Raw genomic sequence first — 19,026 nt, 5'->3', positions numbered from 1 at the left:
CATTAAATAATTTAGTTCAATCTGCCAATGAAATATAGGATTTTGTTTCTTTGCACTTCAAAGATGTTTGTCCAAAGTCCTTGCAGCAGGTTATAACTTGCCAAGTGATTGTCTAAGTACATTTTCCAAACGTGGTAAGCCTTCCATCTCCGTCATCCTTTTGTCTCACATACCAATAATTACAAATGATTATTTTTCTCTCTCCCAACTCCTCTACTAATTAATTTGGTCTTCCCGGTTACTTAATTTTGTATACAGGGAAATAGATTCTCTCTGTTCATCTCATTGTTGGGCTGAAGAAATTAAAAATCTGTGGACAACTTGCTGGTGCAAATCAAAGATTAGTGGACAAGTAAATGAAATATATGTCTTAGTTCTCCCAGTTGGTGGAACAAGTTTTTAGAACTGACTTTGTGGATTAAAGTAATTACTGATATTTTGTTAGAGATCATTTCCAAGTAAAAAGTTATTTGTGGTATGCTGTTTGATAAGGCAGAATAACCAACACAGGTTTCTAAGAGGAGTTGTCTATGTCTGTGAACTGAAGTGGCCTGATCCCAATTCTGGACTTGAACTGGCTATAATTTGTGTGAAATGGCCTGATTCAACAAAAAAAAACTAAAATTACACTGATGACATATGGTGAGGTGGTTGTCAACTGTAGTCTTAGGCCAAAGCCAATGAGGGGTGGACACACGATGCCCTATTGTATGTTCTTTCAAGGGAGAACTCAGGAAACTAATTAGTGAGAACTCAGTGAAGGAAAACCACATATCTGGGGCAAAGAGATCACTCAGCTGGCCAACAGGAGATTCCATTTTGTGTGAGAAATGAAGTTTGAGTATAGATCCAAAATCAACAATAAAATTTAGAAAATATATGCGTTTCATATAGTAAGTAAAGTTGCAAGTTGTTTGAATTAATTAAGGTTTGTGTTTTTAATCACCTAACCCAAATTTGTTAATCAAGAGTCAACACCATTTAGGTCTCTCATAATTTACATAGCTCAATTGTAAACCTTTTCCCAGTCTCCCTTCATATTTGTAATCTATCAGTTTGCAGTATTTCCTTTGCAATTTCTTGCACCTTTTTTTTGGTGTGGTGCTGTGACCAGAACTGTGCTGAAGAAACTTTAAACTGAGTCAGATTCAATGAGAGATGATCATTTCCACCAAAGAAAATGAAGTAATTTGAATGTTAGGTAAAATCTATTCATGTTGCTGCAGAAAACAATTACCTATTCATAAAAATTGAAAGAATGCTCTGGTGAGAAAAGATAGTTATTTTTGAAGGTGTAACTTGAATTTGTGTGAAAGCTACTTGGCTCTACTTCAATATAAATTAATAAGATTAAAAATTATGAAACATTTTCTATCTGCTGCTTACCATAATGAGTTATATTGAAATGAGTCTTTATGATAGATTTTTTCTTAATGCAGGCATACATTTTTGCAGTATTTATTCCACACCCAAAATCAGTCAAAAGTGCAAGTATAACAAACAATTTACAAATTTTCATTGAAGTCGTGATCAGAAAGAACTTGCTGCAAGTGCCGGTAATTTTAGAAATAACAATTATTAACTCTTTATCACAAAAAAAATTATGCCGAGCGGGGACTACCTTGTAATACTTGATTCCTTCTTCTCCATATTATCAGGTTCTTAAACCGAACTGAAAATCATTAACGCTGTCAGACTATATTTTTGAACTTGCAATTGTGCATTTGTATTTATATTGTCGTGTAATTTACGTTTATATTGGTAATATATTCTGCTACTGCGAAAAGCTAATGTTCATAATTTACCCTGTGTAAGTACGCCGAAGACGATAAATTTGGAACTTGATTAGTCGACAGCAAACATAGGGAAATTATGAGAGATGTTGTCAAACACTTAACAGCCTTGCGGAGCAGAAAATATCACTTGGGGCGGAGGGCAGGCCTCTTATTAGAAAAGAAATACTATTATGTAAGGCAGAATAATTCCTCCTCCATAACGCTCCTCGACAATTAGTTTTAAGAGACACCCAGAGAAATGTGAATATCCAAAAAAGACGAGTCAGAGGGTCACTTGAAGTATATCCGCGCTTTGGCTAACAGGGTATATTGAACGCAAATAATCAATTAACGAGCTGATTTCAACGTTAAGAAAGAGCAGGGCAACCTGAGGGAAGAGCGAGCGAGCTGAACTCTCACCGCCGTCAGCCCGCCGCCATCTCGCGGTGACGTTGCAGGAAGGCGGCAGCGGATCGATATAATCGCTCCCCTCCATCTTCTTCACTCCCCAAAACACTGATCTGCTGCCGCCACACCGGAGTCTCTCCCCCCCCCCCCCTTTATTTGCATTAACGCCGACCCGCGTTTTTCCATCCACCGTGTTTATTACCATCCGTGGCCCCCCACCAAAAGCAGCAGCTTTCCTCTGCAGTCGCTCTTTGGTCGGCCTTTCATCCATTGCACCCACCCCCCCCCTTCCTCGTTACTGACGCTTGGAACTCTTTTTCCATCCGCGTATGTGTACGGCCGACTGAGGCCGGCCTCAGCACTCCCTCAATGGCGACTGAAAATCTTGATTAAAGAGACTGGAGGCGGCCGGGCCCGGGGCTGAGCGAAACAGCGGCGGGATAATTCTGTTCCGTATATAAAATCACACAATATACAGGGAAAAATATTCAAAAATATACATAATTACAAACAAAAACTCATGTATTAAAATCCTTCTTTGAAATTCAAGTACACAATTAAAAAAAAATAAGGAAAAATGGCCGAGACAACCGCTATCTCTTCATTAGAATCAGGTAAGAGCAACATGCAAGAAAAGAAACTTAAAACACCTCAGTTGTTTGTTTTAAAAGGCAACGCTGCTGAAGAATAAAGAACCTCTTGTCTTTTCCCCCACCTTCTCTCAGAGCTCTACTTCCTAATCGCTCGCTTTCTCTCGGCCGGTCCTTGCCGAAATTCGGCGGAGGTGAGTGGTTTTTCTTTCAATTTAATAGCTCGGGCAACAGGACAACCATCTTCAGTTGTTACACCAACGAATAAAATATTTTTCTGTCTATTTTGGCAGGTACTGTTGCGAGAGCTGGAGGAGAAAGAGGTGGGTAGAGAGAGAGATGGTGGCAGCGACCGCTCAGTTCGTCTTCTCTGTCCTTTACTCCGTATGCTGCTCCTGTTCGGCCTCTTATGTCACTCCAATGCTATCTGATTTGACGGTTCTTTTTTCCCCCTCACTACATTAGTTTAAAAAAAACTCACCTGAGCTAGATATTTAAAGACTTGACATTTCGCTTTTTTCCCTTCCTTATAAACTCTCGCTTTCCTCCTCCAGCTGCTCCCAAAGCGTCTTGACTGGGAAGGTAACGAACACCACAGAAGCTATGAAAACTTTGTAAGTGTTTTTATTTAATATTTAATATTCCGTAATTGGTATATAGAAGTGAGAACTTTTATTTTAGTATTTAATTTTGGTAGGCGCAATTTCAGAAAAATCTGATTGAATAATGTTTGTCAGTAGTTTGCCTCTTTTTTTTAACTTGGGGTTATTTTGGGGTAAAAGGTGTTAAAATTGATAAATCGTTGAGAGACTAAATTTATTATATTTTTCTCTCGAAGTGGGAGTGGTTCAGGACAAATCATTCCGAAGTCGTCAGCACTTTACATAATTGGTCAAGACCCAATCATGATTTCGCTTTCATGCACAGGAGCGTTCGCTCAGTTTGGTGAGCCAACGGCTGATTGGCTGATGGGAAAAAGATGGTTGTTTTACACTACGCATGCTTCAAACTTTTGGTGGAGAGCTTTTAATGTGCGCCGAGATTATTTTTATTGAGACGGCAAAAAGGATGGCATTAATATAAATTACTTTGAGTATACATTTGGTCATTGATATTCGAAGGAAAAAATAGATCCTATGAGTTTTGAAATAATCGAAAATGCTGGAAATAAGACTTGAAAAGAATAGGAAAGTTCACGTTTCATGCTCACAATTTTTCATTGGAACGTTAAAGAAAAGTTTCAGATGCAGGGTCATGGATCTGAAATCCCCCCCTCCCCCCCCCCCCGAGATGCTGCCTATAGTATATTGTATTTCCAGCAATTTCTGTTTGTTTCAGATTCTCAATGGTCCCTTGGAGTGAAGGTCAAGGACGTTAGAATAACCTGCCATTTGTTGATGGAAGTTCATTTTGCTTTAATAATGTTGTGTTCCTGATTTGATTGTAGCATTTTGATACAGGTTTTGGGCAGATGCTTATAATTATCCTTAAGTTAGAAAACGAAACTTTTGCTTCATTAAATTGCTCACACTAATTGAGTTACATTACTCTGATACGTCATTTCAGATTTTGTTGCGCCATTTCACTCATAGAGCAAAGAACTCCAGAGCTGTTTTGTGGGTATCTGGGTGTCATGTATCTTGGTATTTCCTTATTTTGGTGGTTCTGGCAAGAGGGGTCACAGCCCTATGGATGCCGAGAGAGAGGATAAAAGGAGCAGATTAGGGCAAGGCTTGTACTTTTGGACGGCACAGGTGCGGAAGGTGTTGACATCAGAGGCCTAATCTCAGCTACAAATAAAAGAAGGATAGCCTCAAGCAGAGCGGCCATTGCTTGAGTGTTAGTGATAGTGTGAAGACTTTGGTGTGAATAGGTGAAGGCACAGTTAAGAAGGGGCAAGCCTTTTTCTTTTTTGGTATAGAATAGTCATGATGGAATGCTCCCCCGTCAGATGAGGGAGTGACTCGCTCATATTTGAAAAGTGCACTCAACTTTAGCGCCTGACTAACCAGATCAAGGAGTGGAGCTGAAGTTGGATGTACTTGGGATCATTTGCGAGTTGAAGATATAATTATAGATGTGACTTTAGAAGAGGTAGCGGCACCCAGAGTACAGGCTTTGGTTAACCACTAGGAGAAGTAAGGGGATTAAGAAGCCATTGTAGGGTTCCCTTGTGGCCATTTCCCTCAGTAACAAGTATAACCCTTTGAATATTGCTGGGGAGGATGACCCAGTAGATCATGGCACCAGCTGCTGGGCTCATTTCTGAGTTTTGTGAGGGAAGGTTAAAATTAGGTACTGCTGTATTTATAGAGGGACTCAATTGTAAGGCGGGCACAGAAAGGAGATCCCATGGCCACAAAAGAGGCACCAGGATAGTATGTTGCCTCCGGGGTGCTAGGGTCTGTGATGTATCAGAGCAGCTGCGGGGTGTTCTCACCAATGATGTAGGCAGAAAAGGGGAAGAGGTGCTATGCAGTGAGTACATAGAGTTAGGAAAGATTGTAATTCCAAGGTTGTAATCTCCAGATTATTCCCTGTGACACAGGCTAGTGCAGGGAGGAATGGGGTGACAGCACAGACGAATGAGTGGCTGTGGAGATGGTGCAAGGGACAGGGTTTCAAGTTCTTGGATCATTGGAACCTTTTCTGGGGAAGGGGTGACCTGTAAAAGAGGGATGGGTTGCACCTGAACTGGAGGGAAACCAATATCCTGGCTGGAAGATTTGCTGATGCTACCTGGGAGAATTTAATCTAGTTTTACAGCGGGCTGGGACCTAGGTCAGTAAGGGAAGGATCGGAACAAAAAGTAGATGTCAGGGAAGGTACTGAAAGGCAAAATTAAAATAACAGGTCTGTTAGGTTGGATAGTTTGAATTGTGTACATTTTAATGCTAGGTGTTAGGGTGATGAACTTAGAGCATGGATTAGGTGATTAATGTTCCTTTTTTTGGAAGTTTTAGAAAAGATTGAGGAGGAGGTAAAGGAGTTGCACTACTAATGAGGGACAATATCACAGCTGCACTCAGTGGAGACATAATGTAGGGGTTAGACACAGAGTTCATTTGATTAGAACTCGGGAATAAGAAGGGTACAATCACGCAAATGGGATTGTAATACAGACCTCCAAATAGCCACTGGGGCATTGAGGAACAAATATGTAATCAGATCAAGGAAATGTGTAAAAACAATAGGGTTGTTGTCATGGGGGATTTCAACTTCCCTAACATAAACTGGGACCTTGGTGCTAAGGGTCTAGAAGGGGTAGAATTTAAGTGTATCCAGGAAAATTTTTTGAATCAATATATGGACAGTCCAATGAGAGGAGGGGTCATACTGGAGCTGGTGTTGGGGAATGAGCCTGGCCATGTGACTGGCCTTTCAGTGGATGAACAGTTAGGGACCTGTGACAACAACTGATCTTTCAGGATAGCTATAGATAAGGATGGGCATGGTTCTTGTGGGAGAGTTTTAAATTGGAGTCAGGCAAACTATGAGGGCATTAGGCAGGAACTAAAAAGTATTAATTGGAAATACCTTTTCTCTGGCAAGTCCACATCAGATGTGTGGAGGATGTTTCAGGTTCAATTGCCCAGAGTATGTGAAAGGTATGTTCCTGTTGAAAGGAAAGATGGGGATGGAAAAGTAAGAAAACCTTGGATGACCAGAGAGGTGAAAATTTAGTCAAGAAGGAAAAGTACATAAAGCTTTGGGAGTCGTAATCAAACGAAGCACAGGAGTATAAGGAAGCCAGAAAAGAACTAAAGAAGGACATTAGGAAAGCCAGGAGAGGCCATGAAAAGTTCTTGGCAAGTAGGATTAAGGTGAATCCCAAGGCAGTCTATACATGATCAAGAGTAAGGATAACTAGGGAGAGGGTGGGACTGCTCAAAGATAAAGGGGGTAACATTTGCCTGGATGCAGAGTATATGAGTGAGGTACTTAATGAGTACTTTGCTTTAGTATTTATCAAGAAAATGGAGCTGGAGGACCTGGAGATCAGTGCTGAGTGTATAAATACATTGAGCATTTAGAGGTCAATGAGGAGGAAGTGTTGGGCTTCCTAAGGAGTATTAAGGTGGATTAATCCCCAGGTCCTGATGGTATTTACTCTGGGTTATTGAAATAGGCAAGAGCTGAGATTGTTGGGCACTTGTCCCTCTAGCCACAGATGAGGTCCCAGAGGCCTGGTGAGTGGCTAATTTTGTAACTATTTAAAAAGGGAGCAAAGGACTGGTGAGACTCATGTCAGTTGTATGGAAACTGCTGGAGACAATTCTTAGGGATAGGGTATATGTGCATTTGGAACCTCATTGCTGAATTGGGCAGAGCCAGCATGGCTTTGAGTGTGGCAGGTCATGCCTTATCAACTTCTGACAAGTTGACCAGAGAAATTGATTGGGTAGGGCACTGGATGTTAACTGCATGGATTTTAGTAAAGGGTTTGTCAATGTTCCTCTTGAGAGGCTAATCCGGAAGATTAAGATGCATGGTACCTGTAGCAAATCGGCTGTTTGGATTCAGAACTGGTTGGCACATAGAAGATAGAGGGTAGTGGTTGAAAGGACTTACTTCAGCTGGAGGTCTGTAATTGGTGGAGTACTACAGGGAGCTGGGAGCTCTGTTGTTTGTAATGTATATAAGTGACCTGGATGAAAATGTAAATGGGTGGTTTAGTAAATTTGAGGATGACATGAAGATTTGTGGAGTTGTGGATAGTGTAGAAAACTGGCATAGAATATAGCATGATACAGACCAGTCGCAGATATGGACTGAGAAGTGGCAGATGGAGCTTAACCCAGATAAATGTGAGGTATTGCACCTCAGTAAGGCAAATGCAAGGAGACAATACACTAAGTTGCTTAGCAGGGAGATCTTGGGATCCAAGATCATAGCTCCTTGAAAGTGGCTATAAAGGTCGATAAGTGGTTAAGAAGGCCTATAGAATGCTTCCTTTTATTAGTTGAAGCGTTGAGTTCTAAAGTCAAGAGGTTATGTTGCAACTCTATAAAATTCTGGTTGGGCCACTTCAGGGGTATTACATACAGTTCTTGTTGCCCCAGTATAGAAAGTCTTTGGAGAGGGTGCTGAAGAGTTCACCAGGATGCTGCCTGGGTTGGAGAGCATGTGCTATCAGGAGAAGCTACATAAACTTGGGTTGTTTTCTCTGGAGCATCGGAAGCTTAGAGGAGATCTAATAGAGGTTTACAAAATTATGAAAGGCATAGATAGATTGAACAGAGAGTATCTTTTTCCCAGAATTCGTGTAAATACCAAAGGGCATGCACTGAATGTGAGGGGGTAGGTTCAAGGGTGATGTGAGGGGTAAGTTTTTTTTATCTGAGAAAATCATTGATGCCTGGAATGCACTGTCTGATATTGTGGTAGAGGCAATTGTATTAGAGGCATTTAAGAGACTTTTGGATAGGTACATGGATATAAGGAAGATGGAGGGATATGGACAATGCTGTAGGTAGGAGGGATTTGTGTTTGAGTGCTTTTAATTTGTTTTTTAGCTGGTTCAACACAACATTGTAGGTGGAATGGCTGTTCCTGTGCGGTACTCTGTTATGTTCTATGATCTTTGCTTATGTATTTTTCTTGAAATAGTGAATTTTCTAATTTATGAAAAATAAGCATTAACTTTCAAAACAAGGAAATAGTTGAGGCAGGTACAATAATATTGAACAATACATTTGGATAAGTAATTGATACAGGCCCTTTGGCCCAGTATGGTGTGCCCACCCTTCAACTTCCTCCAAGATCAAAAATGAGACCATAAGTTTTTTTCAGATGTATAAAGAGTAAAGGAGAGGTGAGAGTAGATGTTGGACAGCTGGAAACTGATACCAGAGAGATAGCAACAGGATAAGTAAATGGTGGATGAGTAAGTATTTTGCATTGGTCTTCACTGTGGAAGACAGTAGTGTTCTGGAAGTTTGAGAGCATTAAGGGACAGAAGTGAGTGCAGTTATTACTAGGGAAATGGTGCTTGGGAAACTGAAAGGTTTGTAGGTAGATAAATCACCTGGACCTGATGGACTACATCCCAGGCTGTAAAAGAGGTAGCTGAAGAGATTGTGGCGGTATTAGTAATGATCTTTCAAGAACCAATAGATTCTGGCATGGTTCTGGAGGACTGGAAAATTGTAAATGTCACTCCACTGTTTAAGACGGCAGGGAGGCAGAAGAAGGAACATTATTGGTTATTTAGCTTGATGACAGTGTTTGGAAAGATGTTGGAGTCGATTCCTAAGGGTGTGTTTTGGGTGTACTTGGAGGCACATGACAAAATAGGCCTAAGTCAGCATGTTTTTTTAAGGGAAAATGTTGCTTGACAAATCTGTTAGAATTATTTGAAGAAATAACGAGCAGGATTGGCAAGGAGAATCGGTGGATGTTGTGTACTTGGAATTTCAGAAGGTCTTTGACTAGGTGCAGCACAAAAGGCTGCTAAACAAGATAAGAGCCCAAGGTATTACAGGAAAGATTCTAGCATTGGCTGATTGGTAGGAGGCAAAGAGTGGGAATAAAGGGATCCTTTTTGGTTTGGCTGTTGGTGAATAGTGGTGTTGGGATTGCCAGAAATTTGGATGATGAAATTGCTGGCTTTGTGGCCAGGTTTACAGATGATATGAAGATGGGTGGAGGAGCAGGTAGTGCTGAAGAAGTAGAGAGGCAGCAGAAGGACAGGGTTTAGGAAAATGGGCAAAGAGGTAGCCAGATGGAATACAGTGTTGGGAGGTGTCTGTTCATGCACTTTGGTAGTAGGAATAAAAATAGTCTATATTCTTAAAGTCCAAGGTGTGCAAGATTCCATACAGGTTCATTTGTAGATTGAATGGTAAAGCTGACAAAGGTGAATGCAATGTTAGCATTCATTTCAAGAGGACTAGAATACAAAAACAAGGCTGTTTAAGGCACTGGTGAGGCCTCACTTTGAGTATTGTGAGCAGCGATGGGCCTCTTATTTAAGAAAAGATGTGCTGACATTGGTGGGGATTCAGAGAAGGTTCATGTGAGTGACTCTAGGAATGAAAGGGTTATCATATGAGCAACAATTTAGAAGAATGGGGGTGGGGGGAGTGGGAGGATCTTACTGAAAGCTATCAAATGTTGAAGATAGTGGATGTGAAGAGATGTTTTGTATGGTTGGTGAGTCTAGGGCACAGCTCTAAAATAGAGGGATCTATACTTAGATGAGAAATGGGGAATTCCTTCAGCAAGGGAGTAGTGAATCTGTGGAGTTCGATGTCAGAGGTGGTTGTGGAAGTCAGTCATTGAGTGCATTTAAGGTTGTGGTTAATAGGCTTTTGATTAGTCAGGGAATGAAAGGTTTTGAGGAGAAGGCAAGAAAATGGAGGGGAAATGGATCAGTCATGATGAAATGATGGGGCAGACTCAATTGGCTGAATGGTCTAATTCTGCTCGTATGTCTTAATTGTCTCACTGTAGTTATCTTCCTGTTTTTCATGTATCTGCACATCATGTTGGGGTTTTCATTAATCCTACTTGTCAAGACCACCACGTGTCTCATTCTAGCTCACCTAAGTCCCTTCTTAATCTTGTTCCAGGCTAATTTATAACTTGCCAGAGCTCTCTGATCCTTGCTTTCTAAATCTTATGTATGCTCTTTTCTTCCTCTTGATGAGATGTTCCATATCTCGTTTCAACAGTGGTTCCTTTATCGTACCATCCATTCCCTGTCTCAGTAGGACAAACCTATCCAGAACCCTGTGAAGCCCTCCACCTCTTTTCCCTCTCCCCCTGTTCCTTTTGAAATATTTAAACCAAGAACATACAGTCACTACTCCTGCACTTGTAATTGCCAAGTCTCTATCCTGGCCACAACGCTGTAGTCCCAAATACAGACCCATGCTTTAAGTTAATCACTTTTCATATTAAACTGGCCACGTTTCTACCCATTCAAATGACTGGGTAAGGAAGATTCAGGGAGCTACGAGCCAAATGCAGACAAAATGACACAACCTTGATTGGCATGAATGAGTTGGGCTGAAGGGCCTGTTTACCTGTTTTGTCAGTCTGTGACTCTGAAAATGTAAAATTCTCAACATACTTTTCTTTATGATGTACCCTCACAGCTCCAAAAGCTTTTATTTAATCCTGATCTCCAGGACTGTCTGTGTGCAATTGCTTCATGTTCCTGTGATTGGGTAGGTTTCATTTCCCTGGATACTCCAGTTTCCTTTCACATCTGAATTGATGATTGGTAGGTTATTTGGTCACTGTAAATCATCTGCAATATAGGTGGAATACCTCTAATGTGGGCAGAATACTGAGGAGATGGTGTTGTTAGGTGTGCTTGAGAATATGTACATGGCACAATGCAGTTGATGAGATTGCACAGAACTGGATGATTCTTGTGTCACGTGAAAATTTTACCTTGAATAGACAGGTAATCAAGCATCTTTTCATATGTTACTGAGATGCTGGACGATGCTGAGGATGTTCTACGAGTCTGTGGTGGCCAGTGCTATCATGTTTGCTGTTGTGTGTTGGGGCAGCAGGCTGAGGGTAGCAGACACCAACAGAATCAACAAACTCATTCGTCAGGCCAGTGATGTTGTGGGGGTGGAACTGGACTGTCTGATGGTGGTGTCTGAAAAGAGGATGTTGTCCAAGTTGCATGCCATCTTGGACAATGTCTCCCATCCACTCCATAATGTACTGGGTAGGCACAGGAGTACATTCAGCCAGAGACTCATTCCACCGAGATGCAACACTGAGCGTCATAGGAAGTCACTCCTGCCTGTGGTCATCAAACTTTACAACTCCTCCCTCGGAGTGTCAGACACCCTGAACCAATAGGCTGGTCCTGGACTAATTAACGCTTGGATTTACTTATTGTTATTTAATTATTTATGGTTTTATATTGCTATATTCCTACTCTATTCTTGGTTGGTGCAACTGTAATGAAGCCCAATTTCCCTCGGGATCAATAAAGTATGTCTGTCTGAGATGGAAATAGGGTATGTTAGGGTTGATTCTTAGCACAATGTCAGCTACAGTCCTGTGCAAAAGTCTTAGGCACCCTAGATTTTATTGAATGGTTTTAGATGGCGTGGCCTTTACAGGGACCTGATTTCAACATCATGGAGGCTGTCTGCAATTACCTGGAGAGATAGACACAAGCGAGCCAACAAATGTCTGCAAAAACTGTGGTAAATTCTCTAAGATATTTGAAACAACCTAGCAACCGATTTTCTTAACAAATGCATGACAGTGTACCTGAGATGCATTTTTAAAGACAAAAGGTGGCCATACCAAATATTGATTTGATTTACTTTTATTGTTTACTACACTTTATATTTTTTTATATTCAGTAACTTTTCATTATTTTTGTAAGCATCTTTGCTGTACAGAATTTTTACATGTGCCTTAGACTTTTACACTGTTCTACATGTACAGTATCTGTTGACCTTACTGGAAGCTCTCAGCCATATATACGTTGTATTCTACCTAATCATATGGTGCGCCTCTGCACTGCTTACTTTTCATGTCCAACCGTGAATGAAAATGTAAAACATTAAACAATCCCTTTGTGATGTTACAGCTTTTATCAAATCGGCACGTGCCGCCTGATTTCCTGCTACGGATATGCCAACGAATTGGCACGTTGCTGGATAAGGAAGTTCCTCCAAGTGTGTCTGGAGTACAGTCCCTTCTTGGAGCAGGGCGACAATCATTGCTTCGAACTGCAAAAGGTAAAGGCTTTCACGAACAGTCTGTGATGGGCTGTTCAATTGTCTAGGAAATTGAATAATGCAATGACTCACACCCTCTGTTACTGAGGTGTGGTGTTTGCAATAAGTTCTTAATTACTGGACTGAATAATACATATAAGCATGAGATTAACCGGAGACAAGATGGGCAAATCAGTTGCCTGTGCTGTGAATCTTTTTGGTGCTTTAAGTTTTGTTTGTATCTCAAATGTTGGGTCATGATCTGGAATAGGCATTTTAATTTGGTCTGATTATTTCTTTCTCTCTTCCACAATGTCTGACTCATGATCAAAATGTTAGTTATGGTTGTTTGTTTTCTCTTCTCCCATTTTACGTCTTGTTTTTCCCGCTCTCTCGTAGTATTGCCTTGTCTGTTGGATATGTTCATGATGCTCAGCTGCTTGGGTCTAACTTCTGTATTGTTTATAGAAGACCATTGAAGAGAAAAGTAGCAGTTAAATTGTTAATAGTATCTATTGTCTGATTACTTTGAGAAGTTATTTTAAAGATATTCTTATCAGGGCATTTCACTTTCACTTTTTGCTGTGTATTGTTAATTTCCTTGCTTGCACTTTTTTTAAAAAAAAGCCATTCATTCAAAAGAAGTGAAGTCATGATTCTTAAAGATTGCAACTTATTTCGCTCATGCAACTGCTTCTGAAAATAATCTGTATTGATGCCTCAGGGTGATAATTGCTTAATGTTTTTCTACTCATAGAAATTAAGAAGCAGACAATATTTATAGTTACATTTTGTTTCATTAGGAGAGTAAACTGTGGCTGTGGTGTAATTATTTATGGATGTGCAGAACTGAACAAATTCAATTTTTCTTGATGTGTTTTTAATAAAAAAAAACCCTTTTTGCACTGCCCTATCACCAAAAAGAATGAGATTTCTTAATCTTTACCTTTTGTTATTGACTATCCTGTTCTTTCCAAAATAGTGCATATTATTTGGTCTGTATGTCATTGTAAGATGCATAGTTGCTTTAAACTGGCCAGCCTGTGATTAGAGGGGGCAGGAAATGGAAGTAGGTGAGAGCCATACAGTCCCTCAAGCCTGCTGCACCGTTCAAAGAAAGTAAAACTGATTCTGTGCCTCCAGCTCACCTTTCTGTCTGATTTGTGTCTCTCCTGTAGCTATTCATTGAATACTCAACTAATTACCAAATAAATATTCATAATTTCTGGTTTTGAGTCCTTAAAGCTAGGAAGGTGGTTGGCTTTATTGGTCTTTATTGTGAAAAGAAATGTATTGCAAAAAAGATGTCCTTACTGAAATTTTATGGATTTCTAAGAGATTGTAGTTAGAAAATTGTGTACAGGTCTAGTCTTCATATTAAAGGAAAGACATACTGCTTGTAGAGGAAGTACAATGAAGGTTCACTGGATATATTCCAGGGATTTTGGGAAAGACTATTATGAAGAAAGAGGAAATGGAAAATGTCCATAATCTCTATATAAGAATGAGAGATGACTGGCTAGATTCGGGGAGAACATTTTCCCTGACTAATGCATCTGGAACTAGAAGTTATTCTCAGAACAAGGGATCTGCTGTTCAGGATGGGTGAGGGGAAAAATTTCTTCACCCATAATGTCGTGAAACTTTGGAAATGTTGCCCCAAGAGAGTTGTGGAGGTTCAGTTGCCAACTGCATTCAAAGCAGAATGAGCAGATTTTTGAATATTGATGTAATCATGGAATATAGTTTTAGTCCATGAAAGGGGTGCTGAGGTAAAGATCACTCATTATTGAATGACACGGTTGACATGAAAGTGGAGCAAATCTCATATTTCGTTAGAATGGATGTTTTAATTCAATATTTATAACTTTTGAAGATCATTTTACTCATCAGTATCAGCTCTGCTAATAAAAAACATTGTTTTTCTGCAAACTTGGTAAAATCAGCAGATGATAGAAATCAAAGCAACCCACTCAAAATGTTGGAGGAACTCAACAGGTCAGGCAGTATCTACAGAAAAGAGTAAATAGTTGTAATTTTGGGCCATGGGCCTTCATCAAGACCGTTTCTCTGCAATTTGGTTGAGTTTTACCTGGTTATCCAATCAGCTTGAGATGTATCATAGACTAATATTTTGCTAAGTACCAGTTACTTTGATAAATCAATGCAGTAAGCTCGTGACAAAATTTGAGGGAAAATACGTGGTGTTGTGGGGTGGAAGTGCATCTCTACCAAAGGCGATGTAAGATGCTCCTTCCCTCTGCTAACCTGTAGGTCACCCTTGGGTAAAGTGTAGCACCTGCTTAGCCTGAATAGAATGTGCTGCCTAGTATGGTGGTTGAGGCAAATACATCAGAGATTTTTAAGAGATGCTTGGGTAGGCACATGCACATAAGGAAGATGGAGGGATCTGGATGTTGTGCAGATAAGAGGGAATAGTGTTCAGGTGTTTTTGATCTGCCTTGTAGCTGGTTCAGCACAACATTGTGGGCCAAAAGGCCTGTTCCTGTGCTGTACTGTTTATGTTCTATGTTTAACTTTGACCTCCCTCTACCTTAAGTCATTGGATAGATTGATTAATGATGTAACTTTCTTGTTTTAAGATTCCAAACAGGTAGTATGGAGAGGCACAGCTTTTGCATCTCTTCACAGAGGGAGACCACCTGAAATGCCTGTTTGTTATGGGAAACCACCTAGCGTGGGTAAGTGTGAAATTGGTTTAGTTTTGAAAGTATATTTGATTGGAATTTCTCAGAATATTCACTCTGGTTCAAACTTCTGATTTCAGTGGAAATTGTCCGTGGCAGACAGTTGACAGGATATGGACGTTTTAGTTCAATTTTTCCAACCAGCACCTTTCAGCATATAAAGATGCATCGGAGGATTCTTGGACATCTGTCTTCTGTGTATTGTGTTGCTTTTGATCGCACAGGTCACAGGATTTTTACTGTAAGTATTCTGTGTCAGCTTATTTTGAGCTTTGCTCTGAATTTGTGCACTGAATAGAGATATTTTTTCCAAATAGTATGGCATATCAGCGAGCTAAATTCAATTTTTGAACTGTGAGGCCAGTTGTTTTCAGATAGAAGGAAAAGCATATTCTGGAATGCTTGTGTAGACGAATACTTGGGTAACAGATGTATATGGAATTGTATTTCTGCAATAAATAAGTGAGCATCATCAACAAAGATCTTTTAACATCTTTATTCTCCGAAATGGAAGGGCAAATATTTTTTTCTCTTTTGAAGTTATCAAAATGTTTAATACTCTCTAGCAGGTGCTGCCTGATCTGTTGAGCTTTTCCATTTTTCTCCCTCTGTTCTGTATTTTTGGCTTCTGTAGTTTTTGTTTATCAAAACCTAAGATTGGGTTTAAATGACTTAATAAAGGAATAATACATGTGATCAATATTTTAAATGTCACTTAAAAACCACAATCACATTTAGTATCACTGATTTGTATAATGTGAAATTTGTTGTTTTGTGGTAGCAGTATAGTGCAAAGATGTCAAATTTCTTTAAATTGCAAACAAATAGTGTAAAACAAAACAAACAATGAGAGTAGTGTTCATGGACTTTTGAGAAATCTGAAGGAGAACAAGTTGTTTCTGAATCATTGAGTGTGGGTCATCAGGCTTCCGTATCTCCTCCCTAATGCTAATAATGAATAAAGGGTATCTTCCAGATGGTGAGGGTCCTTAGTGATAGATGCCACTTTCTTGAGACAATGCTATTTTTGACAACACATGGTTGTTGACCATGATAATATTTCAATCAAACTAATATTTCAGTTTGCTGGTCATAAGCATTGAATGATGAGATTAAATACTTAAAATGGCTATTTTTGCTTTTTAAGATGTTCATTTGTATTACAACTATTAGTGCAAAGTTTCTTATTTTCTTGTAGCTTAAGTTTTCAAGGTTTTTCTTAAAAGTAAATGTTTAAGTGTAATAATTGTTAGGTTTTTGATTAGGATAAATGGCTAAGCATGTGTTTCAGTTTATTAAATTAACACATAACTTGCTTCAGTTGTGACTCATTATTTTTTAAACACCTGTAGGTGTGATTCATGATTAATCACAAGCTTGTATAAAACAAAATCAAGTGTGTTATGCAGTGTTGCATTTCTTATAGAGAATTGTTTGTGGCCTTTGTGCATTTTTTACATTATGGTTAGTTCAGTCTTAAAGTTCAGATCTTTGTTACTTGTCTGATGCCATGTTTGCAATTTTAAGTTATTTCTGGATGCTGTATGATTCTGCCTGTGGCTGGTCTTGTGAATATTTTATAACTTAAGAAGTAAGAGTAGGCTAAGACCACCTTTGAGTTTGTTTCATCATTACATAAAATCATGGCTGGCATCATTATTATCCTAGTTAAAATGAAATCTAAAAGTATATCTCTGTCAGCCTTGAATGTACTTAATGATTCTTCATTCTTATCCTTTTAGCATCAGGCATTGCAAAAAATATAATCCCATAACATGCATCCCTGACTTTTAATCTCTTACTCCAGCCTCCAACTAAAGGGACAAACTTGTCTATACCTTTCCCAGTTAATAATTAATGTGTTTCCATAAAATCACCACTTTCTTCTTTTGTGTAACATGTAGGTCCATTTTGCTAAATATTTCCAGACATCTTAACAGTTTCATTCAGAAGTCAATGTAGAGGTTTTTGTTAACTGCTTCAAATTATATCCTATTTTAAATAAGAAGATCAAAGCAATAGTGTCCAGGTGCAAATTCACCAAGGTTATATGAAGTTGTAGCAAATCTTTGTTATATTTGTTCTTTATTTACCTTGCGATGAGGCCATTGTTACAGCGGTGCTAGAAAGTTCGTGAACCCTGTAGAATTTTCTTTTCAAATCTTTTTATTATTATTTAAAAATAGCACAAGTACGTCAAAGTAACAACACTTACAATGCTTCATAAAAGAAGAAATTATCTTAAAGATTGAAAATTTTTGTGAATTTAATAAAAAAAAACCCTACTAAGCACGAAAAGTGAGGTGGAAAAAAAAGAAACCCATTGGAGGTACAACCCCAGAGCCATGCGTCATACAAAAAGCTTCTAAAAAATAAACATCAAACTGCCAACAAGAAAAAAAGATAAAATCAAAACAAGTTTACATTTAGATTGTGGAGGAAAACTATCAGTTAACTGAAATGATAATAATGAGCAAATGAGGCCCATATCTTCTCAAAATCAAATAAAGTTTCAAAGGTTCGACTTTTAATTTTCTCCAAGTTAAGACACAACATCACTTGAGACAACCATTGTGACAAAGTAGGAGCTGATATATCCTACCATTTCAACAGGATGGCCCTCCTAGCTATCAGTGTAACAAATGCAATAGCATGTTGGTCAGACACAGATATACCATGGATATTTTGAGGAATTATTCCAAAAATCACAGTCAATTTATTAGGTTGTAAATTGATTCTGAGTGCTTTAGAAATTGTCGAAAAGACTGACTTCCAAAACTGTTTTAATATAGAACATGACCAGAACATGTGTGTCAGTGTAGCTATCTCAGTTTTACATCTATCACAATACCTGTCAACATTGGGAAATATTTTAGAAAGTCTCTCCTTCATCAAATGGTAACGATGTACAATTTTAAATTGAATCAGTGAATGATTAGCACAGATTGAAGAAGAGTTGACCAAATTCAGAATCCTCCCATTTAAAAGTCAAATTGAGTTCCTTCTCCCAATCCTGTTTAATCTTAAGTAAAGGACGCTTATCCCATTGTAATAATAAACTATAATTTCTTCAATAAAACCTTTCAATGAGGGATTCATTTTCATAATAGTATCTAACAAGTCCCCCTCCAATATGTAAGGAAAATTTCTTAAATATTTTTGTAAAAAAGTCTAACTTGATATTGTAAAAAAACAATGTGAATATGAGAGAGAATACTTATCGATTAATTGTTCAAAAGACATCAATCTGCCTTCTTTAAATAAATCCAAAAAAGAATTAATAACTTTATTTTTCTAAAGTGTAAAAAAATTGGATCACTCCAAGAAGGTTTAAAAAAGTAATTAAAATAAATTATACTACAAAGTTTAAATTTTAAGAAGTTAAAATTGCGGAACTGGAGCCAAATTTGTAAAGAGTGCTTAACCACAAGATATAGGTTTAAATTGGCAACTTTATCTAATTGTATAGGTAGAGCAACTCCTAATAACCAAGTTAAATAAAACTGTTTCACAACTGTCAGTTCCAGGTCTACCCAAATTGGCTGATCATTCCTATCACCCCAATATAACCAAAAGGACATGTACAGTAAATTAACAGCCCAATAATACATTCTTAGGTTAGGCAAAGCAAGACCTCTGTCCTTTTTCAACTTTTGCAAATGACATTTACCAATTCTTGGTCTTTTATTATCTCAAATAAAAGATAGAATAATAGAATCAATCCAATCAAAAAACATCTTAGTCAAAAAAACAGGAATATTTTGAAATAAATATAAAAATTTTGGTAAAACCATCATTTTAACTACAGGAATACGACCAACAAGTAAAAATGTAAGTGGGT

General features: G+C 38.6%; 1 protein-coding gene across 5 annotated transcripts in view; it reads left to right on the top strand.

Moving 5' to 3' along the window:
• The first annotated feature begins 1,011 nt into the window (after positions 1-1,011).
• Positions 1,012-19,026, top strand: part of LOC132393496 (bromodomain and WD repeat-containing protein 1-like) — a 158,105-nt gene continuing 140,090 nt past the window's right edge. For 2 of the 5 annotated variants that reach the window (XM_059968825.1, XM_059968826.1), the window contains exons 1-6: positions 1,013-2,797; positions 2,909-3,096; positions 3,328-3,387; positions 12,348-12,498; positions 15,081-15,179; positions 15,266-15,426. In XM_059968825.1, coding sequence (XP_059824808.1) covers positions 2,761-2,797; positions 2,909-3,096; positions 3,328-3,387; positions 12,348-12,498; positions 15,081-15,179; positions 15,266-15,426 — 696 coding nt within the window. In that variant the 5' untranslated portion in view covers positions 1,013-2,760. Of the gene's footprint in view, positions 2,798-2,908; positions 3,097-3,327; positions 3,388-12,347; positions 12,499-15,080; positions 15,180-15,265; positions 15,427-19,026 lie in introns of all 5 variants that reach the window. The other 3 variants (XM_059968827.1, XM_059968828.1, XM_059968824.1) reach the window with 3 other exon arrangements.

Source organism: Hypanus sabinus, chromosome 4 (assembly GCF_030144855.1).
Source record: "Hypanus sabinus isolate sHypSab1 chromosome 4, sHypSab1.hap1, whole genome shotgun sequence".
NCBI classification, from domain to species: Eukaryota; Metazoa; Chordata; class Chondrichthyes; order Myliobatiformes; family Dasyatidae; genus Hypanus; species Hypanus sabinus.
Note: the sequence above shows the minus strand (reverse complement) of the source record. Positions and strands in the feature narration are given on the sequence as shown.